The 23114-nt window shown below is 41.5% G+C and overlaps 1 protein-coding gene across 1 annotated transcript in view; it reads right to left on the reverse strand.

Moving 5' to 3' along the window:
• Positions 1–23114, reverse strand: part of LOC138951854 (1-phosphatidylinositol 4,5-bisphosphate phosphodiesterase classes I and II-like) — a 140131-nt gene that overhangs the window by 74756 nt on the left and 42261 nt on the right. Inside the window, exon 4 of the mRNA XM_070323414.1 lies at positions 21325–21409. Within this exon, the coding sequence (XP_070179515.1) occupies positions 21325–21409 (85 nt within the window). The remainder of the gene's footprint in view (positions 1–21324; positions 21410–23114) is intronic.

Genomic DNA, 23114 nt, shown 5'->3' on the forward strand with positions numbered 1-23114 from the left:
TTTCGGAAATTTAATTTTGATCATAATTTTTATATTTTAAATTTTAAATTTAATTTTGATCATAATTTTTATATTTTTAATTTTCAGAGCTTGTTTTTAATCCAAATATAACATATTTATATGTTTTTGGAATCAGGAAATGATGTAGAATAAGATAAACGTAAATCTGGATCGTTTTATATACAAAAATATGTATTACAATTTTCAGATTTTTAATGACCAAAGTCATTAATTAATTTTTAAGCCACCAAGCTGAAATGCAATACCGAAGTCCGGCCTTCGTCGAAGATTGCTTTACAAAAATGTCAATCAATTTGATTGAAAAATGAGGGTGTGACAGTGCCGCCTCAACTTTTACAAAAAGCCGGATATGACGTCATCAAAGACATTTATCGAAAAAATGAAAAAAACGTCTGGGGATATCATACCCAGGAACTCTCATGTAAAATTTCATAAAGATCGGTCCAGTAGTTTACTCTGAATCGCTCTACACACACACACAGACACACAGACACACACACAGACAGACACACACACATACACCACGACCCTTGTCTCGAATCCCCCTCTATGTTATAACATTTAGTTAAAACTTGACTAAATGTAGAAAGAGCAATGGACTCTTCGACCGCCTCGGACGAGAGTCTGTTTATTTGGGTCTTTAAGTTTTAAGTGCTGTTCACACGGGGCATTTACCATCGATATTAAAGACAAACTCCTTCTCGTGAGTTTTTGTGTGCATGCGATAAAGTGATTTTTTTTAAAGCAACTGGTTGTAAGCCTATTTACACAATTACATCATCAAAAAGTCTAACTGTGTACAGGAAGCAACCCGGGCTGATCATTGTTGCTATGTGACCAAGTGGAGGGTTGGTCTTATCCCAAGTGGAGGGTTGGTCTTATCCCAAGTGGAGGGTTGGTCTTATCCCAAGTAAAAGCCTGGTCAGATCGGAGACGGCAAGCCCAAGTGTTTTCACTATAAGGAGTGTGCCTTTAAATCCGCTTTTGTCGGCAACAAATATACCTTTCTGTCTGACTCTGCACACATAGTCCTCTTACGTGCTTCCCATCCAAGACGCACCCCCCCCTCCCCCCCCCCCCCCCCACCAACGCCCATTTTCTGACTGACTGACCACTCGAGTTTTAACGTTCTCTTCGGACGCACCAATCGGCATATACTGGGACTTGTATTGGTAATACACAAAAGATAAGGTCTGATATTTTTGATTGAACGCACCTATTATGGCTGTCTTTTAGACCCGCTAGCATTCGATTGTCAAAGTATGGAAACAAGATGACAATAATGAGAGGATTCGATGACAGATGATGATGCATGCGGGTGTTTTCCAAGACCATTTTTCAGACCCGCAGTACCAATCCTATAAAGTGTCCTAGCTTTTGTCTGGAACGACACCATGCATCTAACGTTTTGTGCTTCTCTTTTTGACCATAAAGACAACGTGCTCACCCGCAAAAAACAACAACAATCTCGTTCCCAACATCACGCGCGGTTGTGTTTTCCACACCAACAGAATAAGACACAAAACAGACGTACACGCATGCAGGGCCGGACCAAATGAGTTGTAAGGGGGGGGGGGGGGTTCCTCCTTTTTAGGGGGGGCAAATCAGCGAAGTGGCGAAGTCACAAGCGTGCGCCTGCAAAGCAGGCGCGCGAACTAGGGGGGTCCGGGGGCATGCTCCCCCGGAAAATTTTTGAAAAACGGTTAAAATCTGTGCAATCTGGTGCATTCTGGGCCTTGTTTTGAGGGTTAAGAGCAGCATTGTTTTGGTGCTAAAACTAGTAAAAAAAAAAACAACACTCAAAGCAAGGTACATGCTTTTTCCAGGGGTGGGGTTCCGGAACCCCTGGAACCCCCCCCCTGGGTCCGGCCCTGCGCATGCTTGCGTCAGAGCTTTCTTGAAATGAACTAGACACCACCATTTAAAGCGGAGAACCCTCTGAGTAAAGTCACCCCTCCCCCACCCCCCACCATTAAGAAAAAAATGTAATGCAACATAGTTTCCAATTCATTTGGCTGCACTTTCCACACTGGGAGAATAACAGGCGTTACAGCTGCAATCTCGCACACAATGCGGAGAGATCACAGCTTTCATAAAATGAACTAGATTCCACCTTTAATAGCGAAGACCCCCTCTCAGCAAAATCAAAACTAAGAATCCAAGAAACACACAAACAAACAAAACAAAAACATTGTTCCCAATTTTTCTGGTTTTACTTGGCACACTCGAAAAACAACAAATAACAAGTCGCGTAAGGCGAAATTACTACATTTAGTCAAGCTGTGGAACTCACAGAATGAAACTGAACGTAGTCCGCCGCTAGTGCAAAAGGCAGTGAAAGTGACGAGCCTGTTTGGCGCGGCAGCGGTTGCACTGTGCTTCATAGCACGCTTTACTGTACCTCTCTTCGTTTTAACTTTCTGAGCGTGTTTTTAATCCAAACATATCATATCTATATGTTTTTGGAATCAGGAACCGACAAGGAATAAGATTAAATAGTTTTTAAAACGATTTCGGAAATTTCATTTTGATCATAATTTTTATATTTTTAATTTTCAGAGCTTGTTTTTAATCCAAATATAACATATTTATATGTTTTTGGAATCAGAACATGATAAAGAATAAGATTAACGTAAATTTGGATCGTTTTATAATTTTTTTTATTTTTTTACAATTTTCAGATTTTTAATGACCAAAGTCATTAATTAATTTTTAAGCCACCAAACTGAAATGCAATACCGAAGTCCGGCCTTCGTCGAAGATTGCTTGGCCAAAATTTCAATCAATTTGATTGAAAAATGAGGGTGTGACAGTGCCGCCTCAACTTTTACAAAAAGCCGGATATGACATCATCAAAGACATTTATCGAAAAACAGAAAAAAACAACGTCCGGGGATATCATTCCCAGGAACTCTCATGTAAAATTTCATAAAGATCGGTCCAGTGGTTTAGTCTGAAACGCTCCACACACACACACACACACACGCGCACACACATACACCACACCCTCGTCTCGATTCCCCCCCTACGTTAAAACATTTAGTCAAAACTTGACTAAATGTAAAAACAGACACCCCAGGTTCATGTTTGCACGCGAAGGTGGTGCGATCAAGGCTTTCCTATCAAGTGGAGACCCCCCTCTGAGTAAAGAGAAATAAAAATCCAACATTGTTGCTAATTCCTATGCTTTTAGCGGAAAACAAGAGATCAAACCAGACACCGATGCATGCTCACACGCAAGTGAACAGATAATAGCTTTCACGAGATGAACTAGATACCACCACTGTGGTATAAAGATATGACGGCTTACTAGTGCCAAAACCTCATAATTGTAATTATCAAGGGAAAATTACTAATTTTCCCTTGATTATTACCATTTTCACGTGTTTATTACTAATTTTCCCGGGAAACTAATTTTCCCGGAATAATTACTAACTTTCACCTGTTAATTACTCATTTTTAGTTTTGGCTCACTTCCTGACGGATTGCTAGTGCCAAAACTAAATTTTAATAATTTTCCCGTGAAAATGAGTAACTAACAGGTGAAAACAGTAACTCACTAACTGACAGCGTTAATTAGTAATTATCACGTGATAATGGGTAACCCCAGGTTTTGGCACTAGTAAGCCGTCATTATAGGGCTTACTAGTGCCAAAACCTCATAATTGTAATTGTAATTACTAATTTTCCCTTGATAATTACCATTTTCACGTGTTAATTACTAATTTTTCCGGGAAAATTACTAACTTTCCCTTGTAAATTACTCATTTTTAGTTTTGCTAGTGCCAAAACTAAAAATTATTCATTTTCCCGTGAAAATTACTAATTATCCCGTGAAAATGAGTAACTAACGAGTGAAAACAGTAACTGACAGCTTTAATTAGTCATTATCACGTGATAATGGGTAACCCCAGGTTTTGGCACTAGTAAGCCGTCATATAAAGACCCCCTCTGTGAATGATTTCTGCGAGTTTCAAAACATTAAAATGGCGTCTTCTTGTTTGTTTGCTTAACGCCCAGCCGACCACTAAGGGCCATATTAGGGCGGTGCTGCTTTGACATATAACGTGCGCCACACACAAGACAGAAGTCGCAGCACGGGCTTCATGTCTCACCCAGTCACATTATTCTGACACCGGACCAACCAGTCCTAGCACTAACCCCATAATGCCAGACGCCAGGCGGAGCAGCCACTAAATTGCCAATTTTAAAGTCTTAGGTATGACCCGGCCGGGGTTCGAACCCACGACCTCCCGATCACGGGGCGGACGCCTTACCACTAGGCCAACCGTGCCGGTGCCTCTTCTGCACATCAATGTTCTTCGAGAGCTATTATTACCAGATTACGTTCGTCTTTGAAATCCAATCCCGATGTATAAATACAGTGGTGTTCTGTTTTAACGATCTGATAAACGAAGGGAAGTAAGAGCTCTAAATGCATACGACATGTGTAATAGAGTAAGTGAGAGTTACACGGAACCAGTCTCCTGGCTGGAAACCTGAGAGAACAACAAGCATTGAAATGTACAATCAACTTTCATCCTCGTGATTTTTGTTTTTCTTCTTCAATGATTTCACGTGTGAAGTTTATATGTCGTTTAAAAGTTTACCAAAAAACGCATTTTTCACTTGAGACAATACAGTTTTAATTGTGTATGCATGTGCTTGGTGCACGCAAGCGCTCTTCTCCGATAGCTATAGTGTAGACAGAGACGACCCGGTCCGCCCGATTTTATACGTGCAGTAGCTGCCTCTGGGTACAAAACAAGGCGCAATGCTCGAAGCACCTTGTTATCAGTGATGTACATTTTTCTAGCAGCCTTTAGGACAATTGTCCTGAAGACTGAAAATCAATAGGACACAGTGTCCTGAGATTGCAATTTCAATAGGACAAAAACACGACTCGTAAAACCGCATTTAAAAAGATTTTTCAGTTTAAATTCTTCCACCTTCCGCGACTGTCACCATCGTTCGTTCTCGGTTGACGTTGTTGTTGGTTCAGCTGAAGCCACAGTGGCTGGCGAACGCAGCATGGACATCAATTATGTCTGCTGATTTTTATCTGCTTTGAGCTTTTTTTTCGGACCCATGTCGTTTCTCTTTCGTTTAATTTTCGTTCGAACGCACAACGGTTTTTCCGGATATTATGACGAAAAGTAATGCCTGGCGCATGTGGGAACATGCACGGGTTGTTCCCATTGGTTTAAACGATTTATTGCTGAGCCAATGAATGCACTCGAGGCACCATATGGGTTCGGTTTTCTTTTTACATTTAGTCAAGTTTTGACTAAATGTTTTAACGTAGAGGGGGGAATCGAGACGAGGGTCGTGGTGTATGTGCGTGTGTGTGTGTGTGTGTGTGTGTCTGTCTGTGTGTCTGTCTGTGTGTGTGTGTGTGTGTGTAGAGCGATTCAGACTAAACTACTGGACCGATCTTTATGAAATTTGACATGAGAGTTCCTGGGTATGAAATCCCCGAACGTTTTTTTCATTTTTTTGATAAATGTCTTTGATGACGTCATATCCGGCTTTTCGTGAAAGTTGAGGCGGCACTGTCACGCCCTCATTTTTCAACCAAATTGGTTGAAATTTTGGTCGGGTAATGTTCGACGAAGCCCGGACTTCGGTATTGCATTTCAGCTTGGTGGCTTAAAAATTAATTAATGACTTTGGTCATTAAAAATCTGAAAATTGTAAAAAAAAATATGTTTTTATAAAACGATCCAAATTTACGTTTATCTTATTCTCCATCATTTGCTGATTCCAAAAACATATAAATATGTTATATTTGGATTAAAAACAAGCTCTGAAAATTAAATGTATAAAAATTATTATCAAAATTAAATTTTCCAAATCAATTTAAAAACACTTTCATCTTATTCCTTGTCGGTTCCTGATTCCAAAAACATATAGATATGATATGTTTGGATTAAAAACACGCTCAGAAAGTTAAAACGAAGAGAGGTACAGAAAAGCGTGCTATCCTTCCCAGCGCAACTACTACCCCGCTCTTCTTGTCAATTTCACTGCCTATGCCGTGAGCGGTGGACTGACGATGCTACGAGTATACGGTCTTGCTGCGTTGCATTGCGTTCAGTTTCATTCTGTGAGTTCGACAGCTACTTGATTAAATGTTGTATTTTCGCCTTACGCGACTTGTTTTCTTCTTGATCCAACTTGATGATAAATTAATTCAAAGAATCAGATCCCATATGGTGCCTCGTTCACTCAACAAACTGGTCACACGCAGTGCATACTTTCGCTTGGCAAAACCGAAACCAGCTTTCCTCACGCAGTGTTTACTTCCGCTTGGCAAAACCAAAACAAGCTTTCCTCTTGAAAATTGAACAGTCCGCATGTCCGCTTCATTGTCAAAAACGATCGGACCCTTGACCAATTCTTCTGTAGGTTAATCGGACCTGTGTCCTGCTGGGGTTAAAGCTATAGGTCCTGGGGAAATTGGATCGGTCAGAGACCGGAGACCGACTAAAATGTACATCACTGTGTTATACAGAATAATTGCTGGTCCAAGTCCAAATATTGCATGACAAGATGATAGGTAAGAAAACCGGTGTAACGGGTCGACGCGTGGTGTAGATATTCTCTCCTTGATTTTAGTAACAGGAGAATGTGTGCATTCATAAATTCTGAATTAAACTGATAATTCTCCGACGGTGTAGCCTATTCCAGGTGGAAACCACGGAGATTATACTGAGTTTTATCACAGCAGGCACACATCAAGAGCAGGAAGTATCAAGTGAAGAAGCATGGTAATCATGCTGCTGTTATGTGCATGTGGAAACTAGAAACTGCACAGTGTCCCTTATTTCTTGCCTGCAAGAAGGGCAATAATAATCTGCTGATGTGTGCGTGTGAGTGAGTGTGTGTGTGAGTGTGTGTGTGTGTGACTGTGTAACTGTGTGTGTGTGTGTGTGTGCGTGCGTGCGTGCGTGCATGCCTGTGCATGCGCGTGTATGTGTGTGTGCGTGCGTGCGTGTTTGTGTGCGTGCATGCGAGTGTGCGTGCGTGCGCATATACCACCACAGCTGCATAAGGACCTACGGCCCCCCCTTCCCACACACACACACGCCCAACAATCCCACACAATGAGAGAGAGAATCAAAAAGAAAATTGATGAAACCTTGCAAGTTGAGTATTGCTAAGCAATCTTCAATAATTCATTGCCAAATCGTTAACATGCAAAACCTATACTGTTATATTGATACACGACCTCTCTGACTACCCCAAACCACATCTACCCTCCCCCCCCCCCCCCCCTCCGTAAAATGACTGTCACGGTTTACAATGAATAAGTCCAGGAAGCGTGTGCCCTACAGTTCATGAGTCAGGTAATTTGACTGGCGTGAATACTGCGTAAATCATTTCCTGACAGACAGTTGTCCCGATTGACGGTTCCGGGGGAGGGGGGGGGGGGGGGGAGGAGTAAGAAAGGAAAGTAATGTAGAGCACATTCGCGAAAATCGATTTTTTTTTCCCCCTGTACTGATTTAGGCGTTTTACGGGCAGGCGCATTTCGTATTGTTGTTCGTGTTGCTGAATGATCGTATCTTGTTTGTTTACGGGCTGCTGTTACAGCCGGCTGTTGTGCTGGCTCGATAGACCTAGATGAAACGATTGCCCTGTCAATTGATGAGAAACGATCGAAGGCTTGCTATTAAGTATGTGTGTGTGTGTGTGTGTGTGTGTGTGTGTGTGTGTGTGTGTGTGTGTGTGTGTGTGCTTGCGTGCGTGCGTGTTGCATGCGTGCGTGCGTGCGTGCGTGTGTGTGTGTGTGTGTACGTACATGTGTCTGCCTGTTTTTATGGTGGCATATGTCCGCGTGTCTGTGATACACAGATCGCGTTTGACAGCGTGCGTGTGTGTTGTTGCATAGCATACATGAAACTCTTTTCCGTAACTCTCTTTAGGTATCAAGTTCTCAAGTTTCGTCGCCTGTTTGATCTCAATTACGAAGGTTACGAACTTAAACTTTCTCTAATCAGCACTCAAAGCCCAATATAATCCAATGTAATACAATGAATAAAACGCAATATATTTCAACACTCGAGCAAAGACCGCGTGCAGAGACAGTCGGTTGCATAAAATAATGTCAAAAAAACCTAGGAGTTTTGAGTGCTACAGATTTAAATTTGAAAAGGTCGATGACATCGATCGAACCTCTTACTCTATCTCTCTCTCCCCCCCCCCCCCCCCCCCCCCCCCCTCGTGACACCGATCGAACCTCTCTCTCTGTATCTGAGTCCCTCCGCCTGTCTAACATAACAGTCCGTCTGTCTGTCTGCGTCCCCTCTCTCTTTCTCTGACCCTCTCTCTCCAGCTGCTACTTCCCACGCACGCAACCTGACAGACAGACACACACACATACTTACACACACACTTACACACACACACACACTACGCTGCAAAAAAAAAAAAAAAAAAAAACCACCACAAAAAACAAAGAGAAGAAAACTCCAGAAAGAAGAACAGCGTCTTCACTGAAAGGCAATTGGTCCTCTAGCGGAGAAACTGATGGTAATCAAGCCTGGACGGACTCCAAACAAGCGCGCGATTTACGGTGAATTCACAGTAACTGAAGACACAGGGAAGCCTGATGTAACGCGGACATCCCGCCTCAGATTATACCAGATTTGCGATTTCTCTCCTTCCCTGTGTGAACAGTCTAAGCAGATGTAAAGACAGACTGCTCTTTTTTGATTCAAGAAAGTTCAAGAAGCAGAGCCAGCGCAGAAAACAAGCGGCAGTGTGTCTGCCTGACGATTCGTTGCGTGTTACTCCTTCAGTTTCACTTTTGTTCGCATGGAGTGTGCGTGCATGTCTGCATGCCTGTGAGGAAATTGGAGGTTGTGTGTGTGTGTGTGCGCGCGCGTATGTGTGTCGGAGGGCCAGAGAGAGAGAGAGAAAGAGAGCGAGAGCTCTGACCGCAGCGCAGGCAACTTTTTCTCTTCCTGCTCCCCTCCCCTCTAACCCTCTCCCCCAATCATCTTCCGCGTCTCCAACCCCACCCTTCTCCTATGAAGTTGCAATGGAAAAACATGTATCCTCCGCAAAAACTATAGGCAGTCCCAGATTTATTCTCCACTCTCAAAAAATGAACAGTGATGCAATATGTCACTCGAAATGCACGCGGGAGAGCGACATCACACCCTCAGAGCCATCAATCAATCACGCTCCGTTTATTCTCCACGATTAATTACCACCTGGGAGGTTCAAAGCAGCTTTTACCGATCCCATAATTCATTGGGGAAAAGACTCGCTAAATCCCAACTAACAGTTTTGACAGACGTTTATACCCTGAATCAAATCAAATCAAATCAAATCAAATTAGCTTTATTACCTACAACATTAGAGGAGTTACAGGTGGACATTGTTCATTTGCTTTTCGAGCTCTATTTTATACGCAACAATGTGGATAAATGTTTATTCTCTGTATACATCTGACAGCTGTTTTGGTCTGTGTGTAAAGTATATGCAAGTGGTGAAAGCGGAGGGGCAGGGAGGGAGAGAGAGAGAGAGATTGAGAGAGAGAGAGAGAGAGAGAGAGAGAGAGAGAGAGAGAGAGAGAGAGAGAGAGAGAGAGAGAGAGAGAGAGAGAGAGAGAGTCTGTGCACGTCTTTCTATGAACGTTTGCAGCTCAAATTAGTTCGCAACACGACGAAGATATCATATGGAAAGTGTTTTCAAGTCCTAATGCGTGCGTGCGAACAGTCTGGACTTGTTCGTGAGACCTTTATACGAGCGTTAACAACGAGTATTTCGAAATGCTCAACACATGGCTGCACTGAATCAATGCGTCGAAATCGTGACTGAACGATATCCTTATTTACTTACGACTGTGAATCAGAATGTATCATCAGGTAAACTGTATTATATTGTCGACACCACTTTGGTTTAAACTACATTTTATTCAGAATTTCTTCGCATGAACAGTTAAAAACATACAGCTAGGACATGCACTCAAGCAAATGCTTATATCACGTGACCAGAACAATACTAAATTACACACATTTTCATAATGGTGGACATAACAACAATAAACCAGAAGAACAAATTGAAAAAATGAGGATGGGAAACTAAACAGGAACACTACTTTGAGCACCTGTTGCAGCTTAGATTACTCAGAGATTTCTGTCCGTCGACGACAATGAACGGTACGAAAGTAAAAATTGCGACGTTCAGAAAGCGACAACGTTTGGATGAAAATGATGGTTCAAGTGGAGTTTTTACATTTAGTCAAATGTTGACTAAATGTTTTAACATAGAGGGGGAATCGAGACGAGGGTTGTGGTGTATGTGTGTGTGAGTGTCTTTGCGTGTGTGTGTGTAGAGCGATTCAGACCAAACTACTGGACCGATCTTTATGAAATTTTACATGAGAGTTCCTGGGAATGATATCCCCGGACGTTTTGTTCATGTTTTCGATAAATACCTTTGATGACGTCAAATCCGGCTTTTTGTAAAAGTTGAGGCGGCACTGTCACACCCTCATTTTTCAATCAAATTGATTGAAATTTTGGCCAAGCAATCTTAGACGAAGGCCGGACTTCGGTATTGCATTTCAGCTTGGTGGCTTAAAATTTGATTAATGACTTTGGTCATTAAAAATCTGAAAATTGTAAAAAAAATATTTTTTTTTATAAAACGATCCAAAATTAAGTTCATCTTATTCTTCATCATTTTCTGATTCCAAAAAACATATTAATATGTTATTATTGGATTAAAAATAAGCTCTGAAAATTAAAAATATAAAAATTATGATCAAAATTAAATTTTCGAAATCAATTTAAAAACACTTTTATCTTATTCCTTGTCGGTTCCTGATTCCAAAAACATAGATATGATATGTTTGGATTAAAAACACGCTCAGAAAGTTAAAACGAAGAGAGGTACAGAAAAGCGTGCAATCCTTCTCAGCGAAACTACTACCCCGCTCTTCTTGTCAATTTCACTGCCTTTGCCACGAGCGGTGGACTGACGATGCTACGAGTATACGGTTTTGCTGAAAAATTGCATTGCGTTCAGTTTCATTCCTTGAGTTCGACAGCTTGACTAAATGTTGTATTTTCGCCTTACGCGACTTGTTACTTTGTTTTATTGCATGCTTATTTGCTGTTCTGTATACTGTGGATCGTCACCAATGAATTCAATCGAAGTTTCACATGTTAACTGTGGTGACATCTGCAGCAATGGGATGATACCTTTATCTTGTACCATCAATATAATGTTGCAATATCTGCCAATCACACCTACAACCAAAAACAAAAGTTTGTGTGAAATTAGGGGACATTGAAAACGACACTGAATTAAGTTTCGCGGTGGGGTTGGGGGTGGGGGGTGACGGTTCAACGTATGGCATTCTATGCGCCTCAAACCCAGTGTCATGTGCCTGTGAAGGAAAAGGTGCACAAGCCCGTTGTGCACACCTTCCTGAGTAATACAACGTGACACATCCTTCTTCCTTATTGGCTCACATATCACTTTGCTTTCAATGTCGTTCGAAGTCGTGACTTGTTTGATTTCACGCCTGAAGCGGATATTTGTGAGGATCCAAAATAAACTATATCCCTTAGAAGCATTAACACACAGCAGATCAGTCATTCCCTCCTCCCCGGATCTACACACACACACAATCACGCACACACCGTCACACGCGCTCGCACACACACACACACACACACACACACACACACACACACACACACACACACACACACACACACACACACACACACACACACACACACACACACACAAACAATCGACAGATTATTATTGCCCTTCCTACGGTCAAAACAATAATGCAAACTGCAGTGTCTAGTTTACACACGCACATCACAGTAGCATGATTACCATGCTTCTTCACTTGAGTTCATGCATGCACGCACGCACGCACGCACGAACACACACACACACACACACACACACACACACACACACACACACACACACACACACACACACACACACACACTGGCACACACACACAGAATAAGGGGAGGGGGTCAGAACTTGCTACTTCCTTAATATCTCATTTTCTGAAGTAGTCTGTTGCTAACCGACCAATGCTGTGCTGAATAATCCCCACCATCGTGCACATAGACACATGTACTAACGAGGGCACCGTTATCACCGTTGAGCGGATTTTACCCGCTTCACATCTTAGTCCGAACGATATGTGCTGAGAGTGAGAGCGTGCAAATCTGCCAAAGAGAAAGAGGGAGAGACAGAGAGAGAGAGAGAGAGAGAGAGAGAGAGAGAGAGAGAGAGAGACACACAGAGAGAGAGAGCGAGAGAGAGAGGGGGAAGGAGACAGACAGATACTATAGATAGATAGATAGATAGGAAGACAGAGAAAGAGCTTTCTTTTCTTTCTTTCTTTATTTGGTGTTTAACGTCGTTTTCAACCACGAAGGTTATATCGCGACGGGGAAAGTGGGGAGATGGGATAGAGCCACTTGTCAATTGTTTCTTGTTCACAAAAGCACTAATCAAAAATTTGCTCCAAGGGCTTGCAACGTAGTACAATATATTACCTTACTGTGAGAATGCAAGTTTCCAGTACAAAGGACTTAACATTTCTTACATACTGCTTGAGAGAGAGAAAGAGCGAGAAAGTGGTAGATACATAGGGCTTACATAGAGAACGACGGCCTGAAAGCTAGAAGAAAGAGCTGAGTTGTTACCACCTTACTATTGGAAAAAAACCGAATGCACTTAAATTTAAAAAGTTGTTTGCTACTAAGAAAAAGAAATTGCTAAAGAATATTTGGGACTTTATTAATAGAATTTGTAACATTTTTTTTAATTTTTTTTAATTTACTATATTAGCATATATCATGATTGTATTGATTGTATTTATTGTTCAAAATGCCCCCATGGGTTATGGACTAATAAAACTTGAACTTGAACTTGCTAATGTCCTCAGCATTTCGCTGTGAACACGAGATGAGAAGAGTGCAATGATATGCAACGCGTACTGTCAATCTATACTGTAACACTCATTGTGTTTGGGTCGGTATTCTTGGAATGAGTGCATCACCATGTCCCTTTGCATAGGGTCAGAGCTCTGCAAGGACGAAAAGAATAGTCAGCTAGTTTAGGGTATTCTTGGAGGCGAAATAGAGATGAAATGGAGGGATTATACTCGGAAACGTTTTAGCCGCGCTCTTTCTCGCCGGTACATTTATGATAGAAGGATCAACGGTTGACAATACGAGGTCGCGACCTAACTGCTCACCTCTAGGAAGGGGTATATAATTATGCATAACCTCAACCCTTGTTCACAAGAAAATGCCAAGGACTGAGGCAGTGCTCTGTGTATGTGTCCCTTTCTCTGTCTCTCTGTATGTCTGTCTGTCTGCCTGTTTAGCTGTCTGTCTGTCTGTCTCTCTCTGTATCACTCTCTCTCTCTCTCTGCAAACACATAGACGTACATCAACATGCGTGCTAGCTATTTCTTTCTCTGTCAATCTCTCTCCACACACACACACACACACACACACACACACACAGTACACCTATATCCACTACATTTTAAAATGACCATAGTAACACATCATGAGTTCGAACAACAAGGTTCGGCATGCGATTTTGTTCCGCTAATTAACGCCGTTGTATACTGACATCCTCCCCCCCCCCCTTCCCCTCCCCTCCAGCTCCGCCTACCCCTCCAGCTCCCCCTCCAGCCCTTCTAATCAGTGGCCATACCACTGCACAGGTATATAAATGAAGTCTACGAGCCACACCCAAGCTAAAAGTACGACGGACGCGACCATGCAGTCAGTATGCACAAAAGACACACAGACCAGATCAATTCAGTCACAACAATTTACAGATACATCAGCACGCACCACATGCCATCACGCATGTCAACACAGGCACTCAAACCTATGCTGTTACGTGTACTGCACTTGTTATTTATTTATTTATTCATTCATTCATTCTTCTTCTTCTTCTTCGTCGTTCGCTCAGACAGCTTTCATTCATTCAATAGTTTGTTTGTTTTTTTATATATATATATTTTTTTATTTTTTATTAATTCGTCAAAAGCTTGGATAACTCTCGTTGCTGCTTAAAGATGTGTTCTTCTTTTTTCTTCCAGTACATGTAGCTCACGGGGTGCAATCAGGTTCATGCGAACTACTTCTGATCATACCGATTAAGATTCGGTCATGAAATCGTAAATTAGGCGTTATTTAAACACATTCCTTGCAGCTTAAACGATCATGCCCACTATCTCAAACCTGCCCAGGCTTTTACATGGAATAAGACCATCCCTCCACTTGGCTACACAAATCAACTGCCTGGTCATAGTCGCCTGCAGATATCAAATAATCTTTTGCTGACTTGCTATTTGGCTGTCTGTTAGTTTGGCTGTATGACTGCTATATAAAAGTCAAAGAAAAAGAAACACCAAAAAGTCTATCTTCCACATTTAGTTTTCAAAGGAAAATCCACGCGTCTTTCCTGTCGATTATGTTTTCAAAGGAACTATTTTTCCATCAGTGACTTACAGTTATTGGAGACACACCCAGAGTTGAATCTTTCTTTCTTTATTTGGTGTTTAACGTCGTTTTCAACCACGAAGGTTATATCGCGACGGGGAAAGGGGGGAGAGGGGATAGAGCCACTTGTCAATTGTTTCTTGTTCACAAAAGCACTAATCAAAAATTTGCTCCAGGGGCTTGCAACGTAGTACAATATATTACCTTACTGGGAGAATGCAAGTTTCCAGTACAAAGGACTTAACATTTCTTACATACTGCTTGACTAAAATCTTTACAAAAATTGACTATTATTCTATACAAGAAACACTTAACAAGGGTAAAAGGAGAAACAGAATCCGTTAGTCGCCTCTTACGACATGCTGGGGAGCATCGGGTAAATTCTTCCCCCTAACCCGCGGGGAGTCCAGAGTTGAATGACGTCAGCACATCTTGAGGATTGGATATTAGTTCCAATCAATAGTATATTTCAAACCAAGCCGCCAGCGAGTATAAAGTGCGTAGTTGATCTACTTTTTTGTGCGAGAAAGGGGGCCAACTTTTTGTGCGAATGTTACTTTACAAAATACATAGCCATTATTTTCATGTATTAACGACAGGCATAAAGAGGTTGTCTGAGCTGATTGGTTTCTGAGAAAGCCGTCGCAGAAGAACAGCAACTTCAAAGTCACTGTGTTGTCTCTGCAGGAGAACAAAACACTTACAGGAGGACGTCAGCCGGCTTTGTTTATCTCACACAAACTTATACTGACCATTCCCCTCTCATCCAAAGTGCTGATGGTCGAACTTTGGAACATGTATTTCCCCCCTTGGATTTTAATTTGTGATGAGAAATGGTATTTTGACTTTGAAATTAGTTTCAACGCCAAATATTTATTTTCTTATTCAATTAAGGGACATAACCGCTCGGTGCGTTTTCGAAAAAAATTGAATTTGGGGTCAAATCGATCGAATTGCATCACTCATCTGCTTCAGTTGCAAAATCTTGACATGCTTTTCTCCTTCAAGAAAACTGTACCGCTTGAAATTGGCGGAGAAACATTCAGTCTAAAGTTAATTTTGGCTGACGTCCTCCGGATAGCTGCAAAACAACTCTGTAAAATTGTTATTTGATACTAAATGGCACTTGCTACTAATCTTCGTTTCTGTTTGCCTGCAAAATTGTTATTCGATACATATATTTGTACTAGGTTACTATTTTTCTACTGCTGCCGCCCCATCTCAGTGATAACAAAGCAGAGGTGTTTAGAAAACAGATGCATTGTCATTGCGCATTGTTACTAATCAACTGTAACACATTTCATTTCATACTAATTAAGTGACACACGCCCTTATCATTCTCAGCTGCTGCCGACAGATCAGTCATAACAAATCAGACGTGTCACAAAAAACACATGTATTGCCATTGCTTATTGTTATTAATCAACTGTCAAATTAATAGTTGATAGTAAGTGACAAAAGCCTGTGTTATTCCTGCTGCTGCTGACACATCAAAGCCATAATAAAGCTAAGGTGTCGGAAAACAAAGTCATATACTGACATGGGTCCGTCCTAACCAATGCTTACACTGGGTGTCACGACAAAATGTCACATTATCGTACGTATACCAGGAATGGCCAAATCGTCCGGCCGGTCGCCAGGGGCGAGTAAAAAATCCGCTGGGCTAGTGGAAACTGCCTGGCAACTCGCCCGGCTGGCCAATGAAAATTCTGGTAAAATGCGACCCTTTTGGTTGTAATATCGAGTTTTAAAGCCATATAATAAACACTGCAGATCAACTGTGGCATCTACCGGGCCAGCGACATTTCTGCCGGGCTAGTGTCTTTCTTGAAGCTACTCACCCGGCTGGCGAGTTAACATTTTGAGATTTGGCCATCGCTGTACATACCGTCAGCTGGTTGTCCAGACACCCATTAATAATGTTAGAAATTCAGATTATAGAAAAGAAGGAGTCAAAAACTGCTTAAAGACAGGGTTAAGTTATGCAGGTTGTGAACATGAAGTCTTAAAAGTGGGGAGGCTCCACTGTATCAAAACAAAATGGTCATCAATCAATCAATCAATCAATCAATCAATCAATGAGGCTTATATCGCGCATATTCCGTGGGTACAGTTCTAGGCGCTCTGCAGTGATGCCGTGTGAGATGAAATTTTATACGGCCAGTAGATTGCAGCCATGTCGGCGCATATTTACCTTTCACGGCCTTATTCCAAGTCACACGGGTATGGTAGACAATTATTAACTGTGCCTAAGCAATTTTGCCAGGAAAGACCCTTTTGTCAATCGTGGGATCTTTAACGTGCACACCCAATGTAGTATACACGGGGGGTGGTTCGGACACCGAAGAGAGTCTGCACACAAAGTTGACTCTGTGAAATAAATTTCCGCCGAACCTGGGATCGAACTCGCGCTGACAGCGGCCAACTGAATACAAATCCAGCGCGCTACCAACTGAGCTATATCCCCGCCCCCTTGGCAAGACAAGGAATCCGATAATGAATACCGTTATTTTCATCAATCAATCAATATGAGGCTTATATCGCGCGTATTCCGTGGGTACAGTTCTAAGCGCAGAGATTTTTTTTATTTTTTATTTTTTTTATTTTTTATGCAATTTATATCGCGCACATATTCAAGGCGCAGGGATTTATTTATGCCGTGTGAGATGGATTTTTTTTTTTACACAATACATCACGCATTCACATCGGCCAGCAGATCGCAGCCATTTCGGCGCATATATCCTACTTTTCATGGCCTATTATTACAAGTCGCACGGGTATTTTGGTGGACATTTTTATCTATGCCTATACAATTTTGCCAGGAAAGACCCTTTTGTCAATCGTGGGATCTTTAACGTGCACACCCCAATGTAGTGTACACGAAGGGACCTCGGTTTTTCGTCTCATCCGAAAGACTAGCACTTGAACCCACCACCTAGGTTAGGAAAGGGGGGAGAAAATTGCTAACGCCCTGACCCAGGGTCGAACTCGCAACGTCTCGCTTCCGAGCGCAAGTGCGTTACCACTCGGCCACCCAGTCCATTTTCATGAGGGTCCTTAGTTTGACGTCAAACGGGGAATTATGTTTAAAAAAAAGTGGGGGGGGGGGGGGGTCGTCGTAAGCAGAAAACAAACATGAGACTAATTAAAACAGACTAAGCTTTATGGAAGCGCGACATCTGCAAAGATTATGTGTGATATATTCCGAGACCTTCTTCTTCTTCTGCGTTCGTGATATTCCGAGACCAGAAACCAAACCGTCTCGTTTTTTATCCTGAATTGTACAGCATGGTGCACGTACACGCGTCCTTTTGATCAATTTCGAAATTCACGTACAAAAGCCGCAGTGGATAATTTAGCTTTGAAAGTTCAAAATCAGCGAACGGTGCTCGAATGGATCGCAGGCACTCAAAGCTGAGCTACAATTTAAGTCGCTTAGACAGTGCCTTTGATGATATACGACACCGATACATGCACAAACTGGTGGTAACCTATAACGATTCATTTTCTACTGATGATTATTATGCTGAGTGAAGTCACCGAGAAAAACTTCTTTCTCAAAATAGAAAGAATTTTTACGTGACGCCATTATTCACGTTATGACGGCTTTTCGAACTTTGTTTTACTTCTGACGTCAGATATCGAAAGAGAGGGTCAAAAAGAGACGTCTTGATTTTTCTTTTTAATCGATATCGCATCTCTTTAAATAACATAAGAAGTCCTTACAATTGGTTTGCTTCCGTCACACACAGTATCGCATTACAGATTGATGAGCTAGATTCTGACTTGCTACATCTCGTTCTGAACGAGATTAAGAGAAAGAATAGCTCCTTTCCTGGTTAATTGTAGTGTACATGTTTAATATCCACACCTCAGAGACTTGATCAGTGACATAGTGCAAGCTGAAACAAATGCCGACCCTGCAGGAAGTGTCTTCTTCGTGACTTCAACGATCTAAATGGAGAAACATTGTTGTTATTATTTTTATTATTCTTCCCTTTACACGGAAACGCCTTTATGTCTAGTTATGTCTACGTCAAACAGAACTGAAGAGCGGAATCGAACTTCGGAAACAATGAAAATCATATTCTCTGCATCCACCCTCGGTATCTTTAGAGAGGTTAAAATGTTGACGCACATGCAACGTGGACTTTATAGGCAAACGTCCAATGCGGTGTGTTGGTGAGGGGTGAAGCAACGACGCCAATCGTGGCTGTCTGGATGTTGTGGTGTTCGAGTCAAAAGACATGTCCTAGTCGTTCTAATGTCACTTCATTTTGCCACCTATTTCAAGCTGTAAACAATGACATTTTTACGTGAGCGTTTTTGAAACATTATGCAGAACACGCTGTTTTTTGCTTGTGTCTTGTTATTGCCGTGCTTTGTTCTCTCGGAAGATTTGTAATTTCTCACGGAAAGTCAAATCGCAACGCACGCACGCACGCACATTTTGGCTCATCAGACATTTCAATTCAGCGTCCTCTAAATAATGTTCATTACACGAAATTTCGTTCTTCTTTTCGAGACCATAGGAACACAATTGTTCTATTTCCGCCCCACCCAAGTCTGCAACTTCCTCTGCTCTATCCTCTCTGCTTTTTTCTTTCTAAATGAATTCCCTGGCATTTGTTATTGGAGGGATGGAATTAGAAATTAAATCAAATTAGGACCTCCCCGTCTTGCTATCGATCGCTTGGCACGAGTCTGCAGGTGGGACAGACGCTAACATTCTTCACCATGTTCGCGTCTTTTATCTATTTCAATATTTTTTACTTCATTTTTATCACATGCAGAGTCCATTCCAGTATGGACATTTTCGGAAGAGAGAGAATAATGCGTAAATACATGAATGAGTTAGTGAATAAATGTCAATGTTTATTGTTTGGTCTGCCAAACCTACGTTTTACCGAAAACATTGAAATATTCGAAAAGGTACATAGCTTTATAAGGTTAAGTAATAGATTTTGATTGATCCAGTATTTGATTATTGGCAGGTCATGCTGTTTTACGTTTTTACTGAAGGTCAAGTTTTGAGTGAATCTTTTTATTAAAGGTTTTTCTGTGTATTCACATGACTAACCTCAGCTTAATTAGTTTGTACGACAATGTAAATGACATTTTTGCTGCTGCAGAAGCATTGATCTAGCAAGTCTGTGAAAGTCTCTCATCGTCTCTCTGACCCCCCCCCCACCCTCCTCCCCCGGGATCTCCCCAATATTGCAGTCCTTCCCGTCCTCTGTCACATCCTCTAATTCTTTTGCTGCATTTTTTCCTTTTGTTGGTGTGTGTGTGTAAAAATTGTATCTTGTCTGTCTTGCGTTCTCATAAGGGTATAACTATAAGTGATTCTATGACCTTGACATAACGTGAAATAACAATTCCTATCTAGATGTACATATTTATAACCACACTTAATATAAGCTTAGCTTGTTGTGTGGCCACACATGTTTATATCGTATATACATGCCACCCTGTATTTCATTAATACAATCTTAAACCAATAAATGTCGACAAGCAAGAAAGAAAAGACCAGCGATTCCGTACGGAAAGAGCCCTGTGTTTATGCAAGAAGAGCAAACACATCAACATGCGTTACCCGATAACAGATGTTGCATCCAGTGTTGTATGCCAAAACAAATTTCCTCCGACAAATGGCTAATGGACAAGCACGAGAGGCCGACTAAATCAGACAAAAGTATTGTTCGCTGCACAACCGACCACGCGTCGCTGGTTTCCCGCACATCGTTTGTCTGATGTTCAACCATGTGGAAACAAATAGTTGCAGCTCAGTGTTCTGTAATCCAGCCATGCAGTCATGCAAAAAGAAGAACTTGTAAGATCTGTGTACAATGTTGTGCCCGCCACCCTGTATGATTCTGTAGTCGGGACTCATACAATTGTGCCCCCCCCCCCCCCCCCCCGAATAATTTTGTAGACGGGATATGTTATTAACTGAATCTATCTGCGCATATTTTTTCCTGGGCAAAGAGGCAAATTGCGAACATGTTGAAGTAAGGGTCAGAGATGCATTAAAGTTTCATTGTTATAAGAGCCAGGGCACAAAAAGCCTGATTGAATGTGGGACCTTCTTCTTCTTCTTCTTCTTTTGCGTTCGTGGGCTGAAACTCCCACGTACACTCGTGGTTTTTTTTTTGCACGAGTGGAATTTTACGTTTATGACCGTTTTTTACCCCGCCATTTAGGCAGCCATACGCCGTTTTCGGAGGAAGCATGCTGGGTATTTTCGTGTTTCTATAACCCACCGAACTCTGACATGGATTACAGGATCTTTTTCGTGCGCACTTGGTCTTGTGCTTGCGTGTACACACGGGGGTGTTCGGACACCGAGGAGAGTCTGCACACAAAGTTGACTCTGAGAAATAAATCTCTCGCTGACAGCGGCCAACTGGATACAAATCCAGCGCGCTACCGACTGAGCTACATCCCCGCCCGAATGTGGGACCGAAAAGAGAAGAAAGAAGAGGTAGAGGTGAAACATCCACGCACGCCTCTCGTCACCCCCCCACACACACACACACACACACACACACACACACAGAGCAACTCAAGAAGTTTTGGTAAAACAACCATCACAGACAATATAAACCGGCTCATCAAAAAAACACAGTCACAAACATCCATATAAACGAACAGTACAACCCCCACTTGGCCCGAAAGACCCACTGACACACTCACTGACACACTGTAACACATGTAAAAATTAAAGACGCATATATACTGACAAATGAACCAGAGTGACAAGCAAAACTTCGCTTACCTTTTCATTGAGTAATCCCGCAGATTCAAGAGCTTTCTCCACTTTTCTCTTGTCTTCTCTGTTACTGGCTATTTGTTTGACCACACTGAAAGAGAGACGCACATTAATGTTACTGGCTATTTGTTTGACCACACTGAAAGAGAGACGCACATTAATGTTACTGGCTATTTGTTTGACCACACTGAAAGAGAGACGCACATTAATGTTACTGGCTATTTGTTTGACCACACTGAAAGAGAGACGCACATTAATGTTACTGGCTATTTGTTTGACCACACTGAAAGAGAGACGCACATTCATGTTACTGGCTATTTGTTTGACCACACTGAAAGAGAGACGCACATTCATGTTACTGGCTATTTGTTTGACCACACTGAAAGAGAGACGCACATTAATGTTACTGGCTATTTGTTTGACCACACTGAAAGAGAGACGCACATTAATGTTACTGGCTATTTGTTTGACCACACTGAAAGAGAGACGCACATTAATGTGACTGGCTATTTGTTTGACCACACTTAAAGAGAGACGCACATTAATGTTACTGGCTATTTGTTTGACCACACTGAAAGAGAGACGCACATTAATGTTACTGGCTATTTGTTTGACCACACTGAAAGAGAGACGCACATTAATGTGACTGGCTATTTGTTTGACCACATTTAAAGAGAGACGCACAGTAACATTATTAGCTTGCCACTCAACTGGACCAGCAAAACCTTTGATCAGAGAGACTGACCGAAAGGCTAAGACCGACATGTACAGTGATTTTTTTTTTAAAGCCAGGAAGAGACAGACAAGCACATGGTACTTTAATTTAAAACAATCAAGCAAGCCACTGCAAAGATAAAACCTTTTTCTTTATGTCACAGCCCCAAACAAACTGAACTGTTCCAACCGTTCAGAAGACATTTATCATCTCCAGCTTACAGCTCTGTGTCGTAAATCAAGTGTACCTTGTTGAGAATCCACCTTTCCATCGCTCCCCCCTACCGACAATGAAATCATTTGGTCGATACATTGGGTGGTCGTTATTGACAGGTTCGACTGTACTAGAAAACTTGGCTGTTTATGCATTATATATCCAAATATATCAGCACCACTGTCCTGTCATTGTTTTGCCTTTCTTTTTACATTTAGTCAAGTTTTGACTAAATGTTTTAACATAGAGGGGGAATCGAGACGAGGGTCGTGGTGTATGTGTGTATGTGTGTATGTGTGCGTGTGTGTGTGTGTGTATAGCGATTCAGAGTAAACTACTGGACCGATCTTTATGAAATTTTACATGAGAGTTCCTGGGTATGATATGCCCAGACGTTTTTTTCATTTTTTGGATAAATGTCTTTGATGACGTCATATCCGGCTTTTGTAAAAGTTGAGGCGGCACTGTCCCTCCCTCATTTTTCAATAAAATTGATTGAAATTGTGGCCAAGCAATCTTCGACGAAGGCCGGACTTTGCTATTGCATTTCATCTTGGAGGCTTAAAAATTAATTAACGACTTTGGTCATTAAAAATCTGAAAATTGCAATAAAAATTATTTTTGTATAAAACGATCCAAAATTACGTTCATCTTACTCTTCATCATTTTCAGATTCCAAAAACATATAAACATGTTATTTTTGGATTAAAAACAAGCTCTGAAAATTAAAAATATAAAAATTATGATTAAAATAAAATTTTTGAAATCGATTTAAAAACAATTTCATCTTATTCCTTGTCGGTTCCGGATTCCAAAAACATATAGATAAGATATGTTTGGATTAAACACACGCTCAGAAAGTTAAAAC

This window comes from Littorina saxatilis, linkage group LG17, assembly GCF_037325665.1.
Source record: "Littorina saxatilis isolate snail1 linkage group LG17, US_GU_Lsax_2.0, whole genome shotgun sequence".
In the NCBI taxonomy this organism is placed as follows: domain Eukaryota; kingdom Metazoa; phylum Mollusca; class Gastropoda; order Littorinimorpha; family Littorinidae; genus Littorina; species Littorina saxatilis.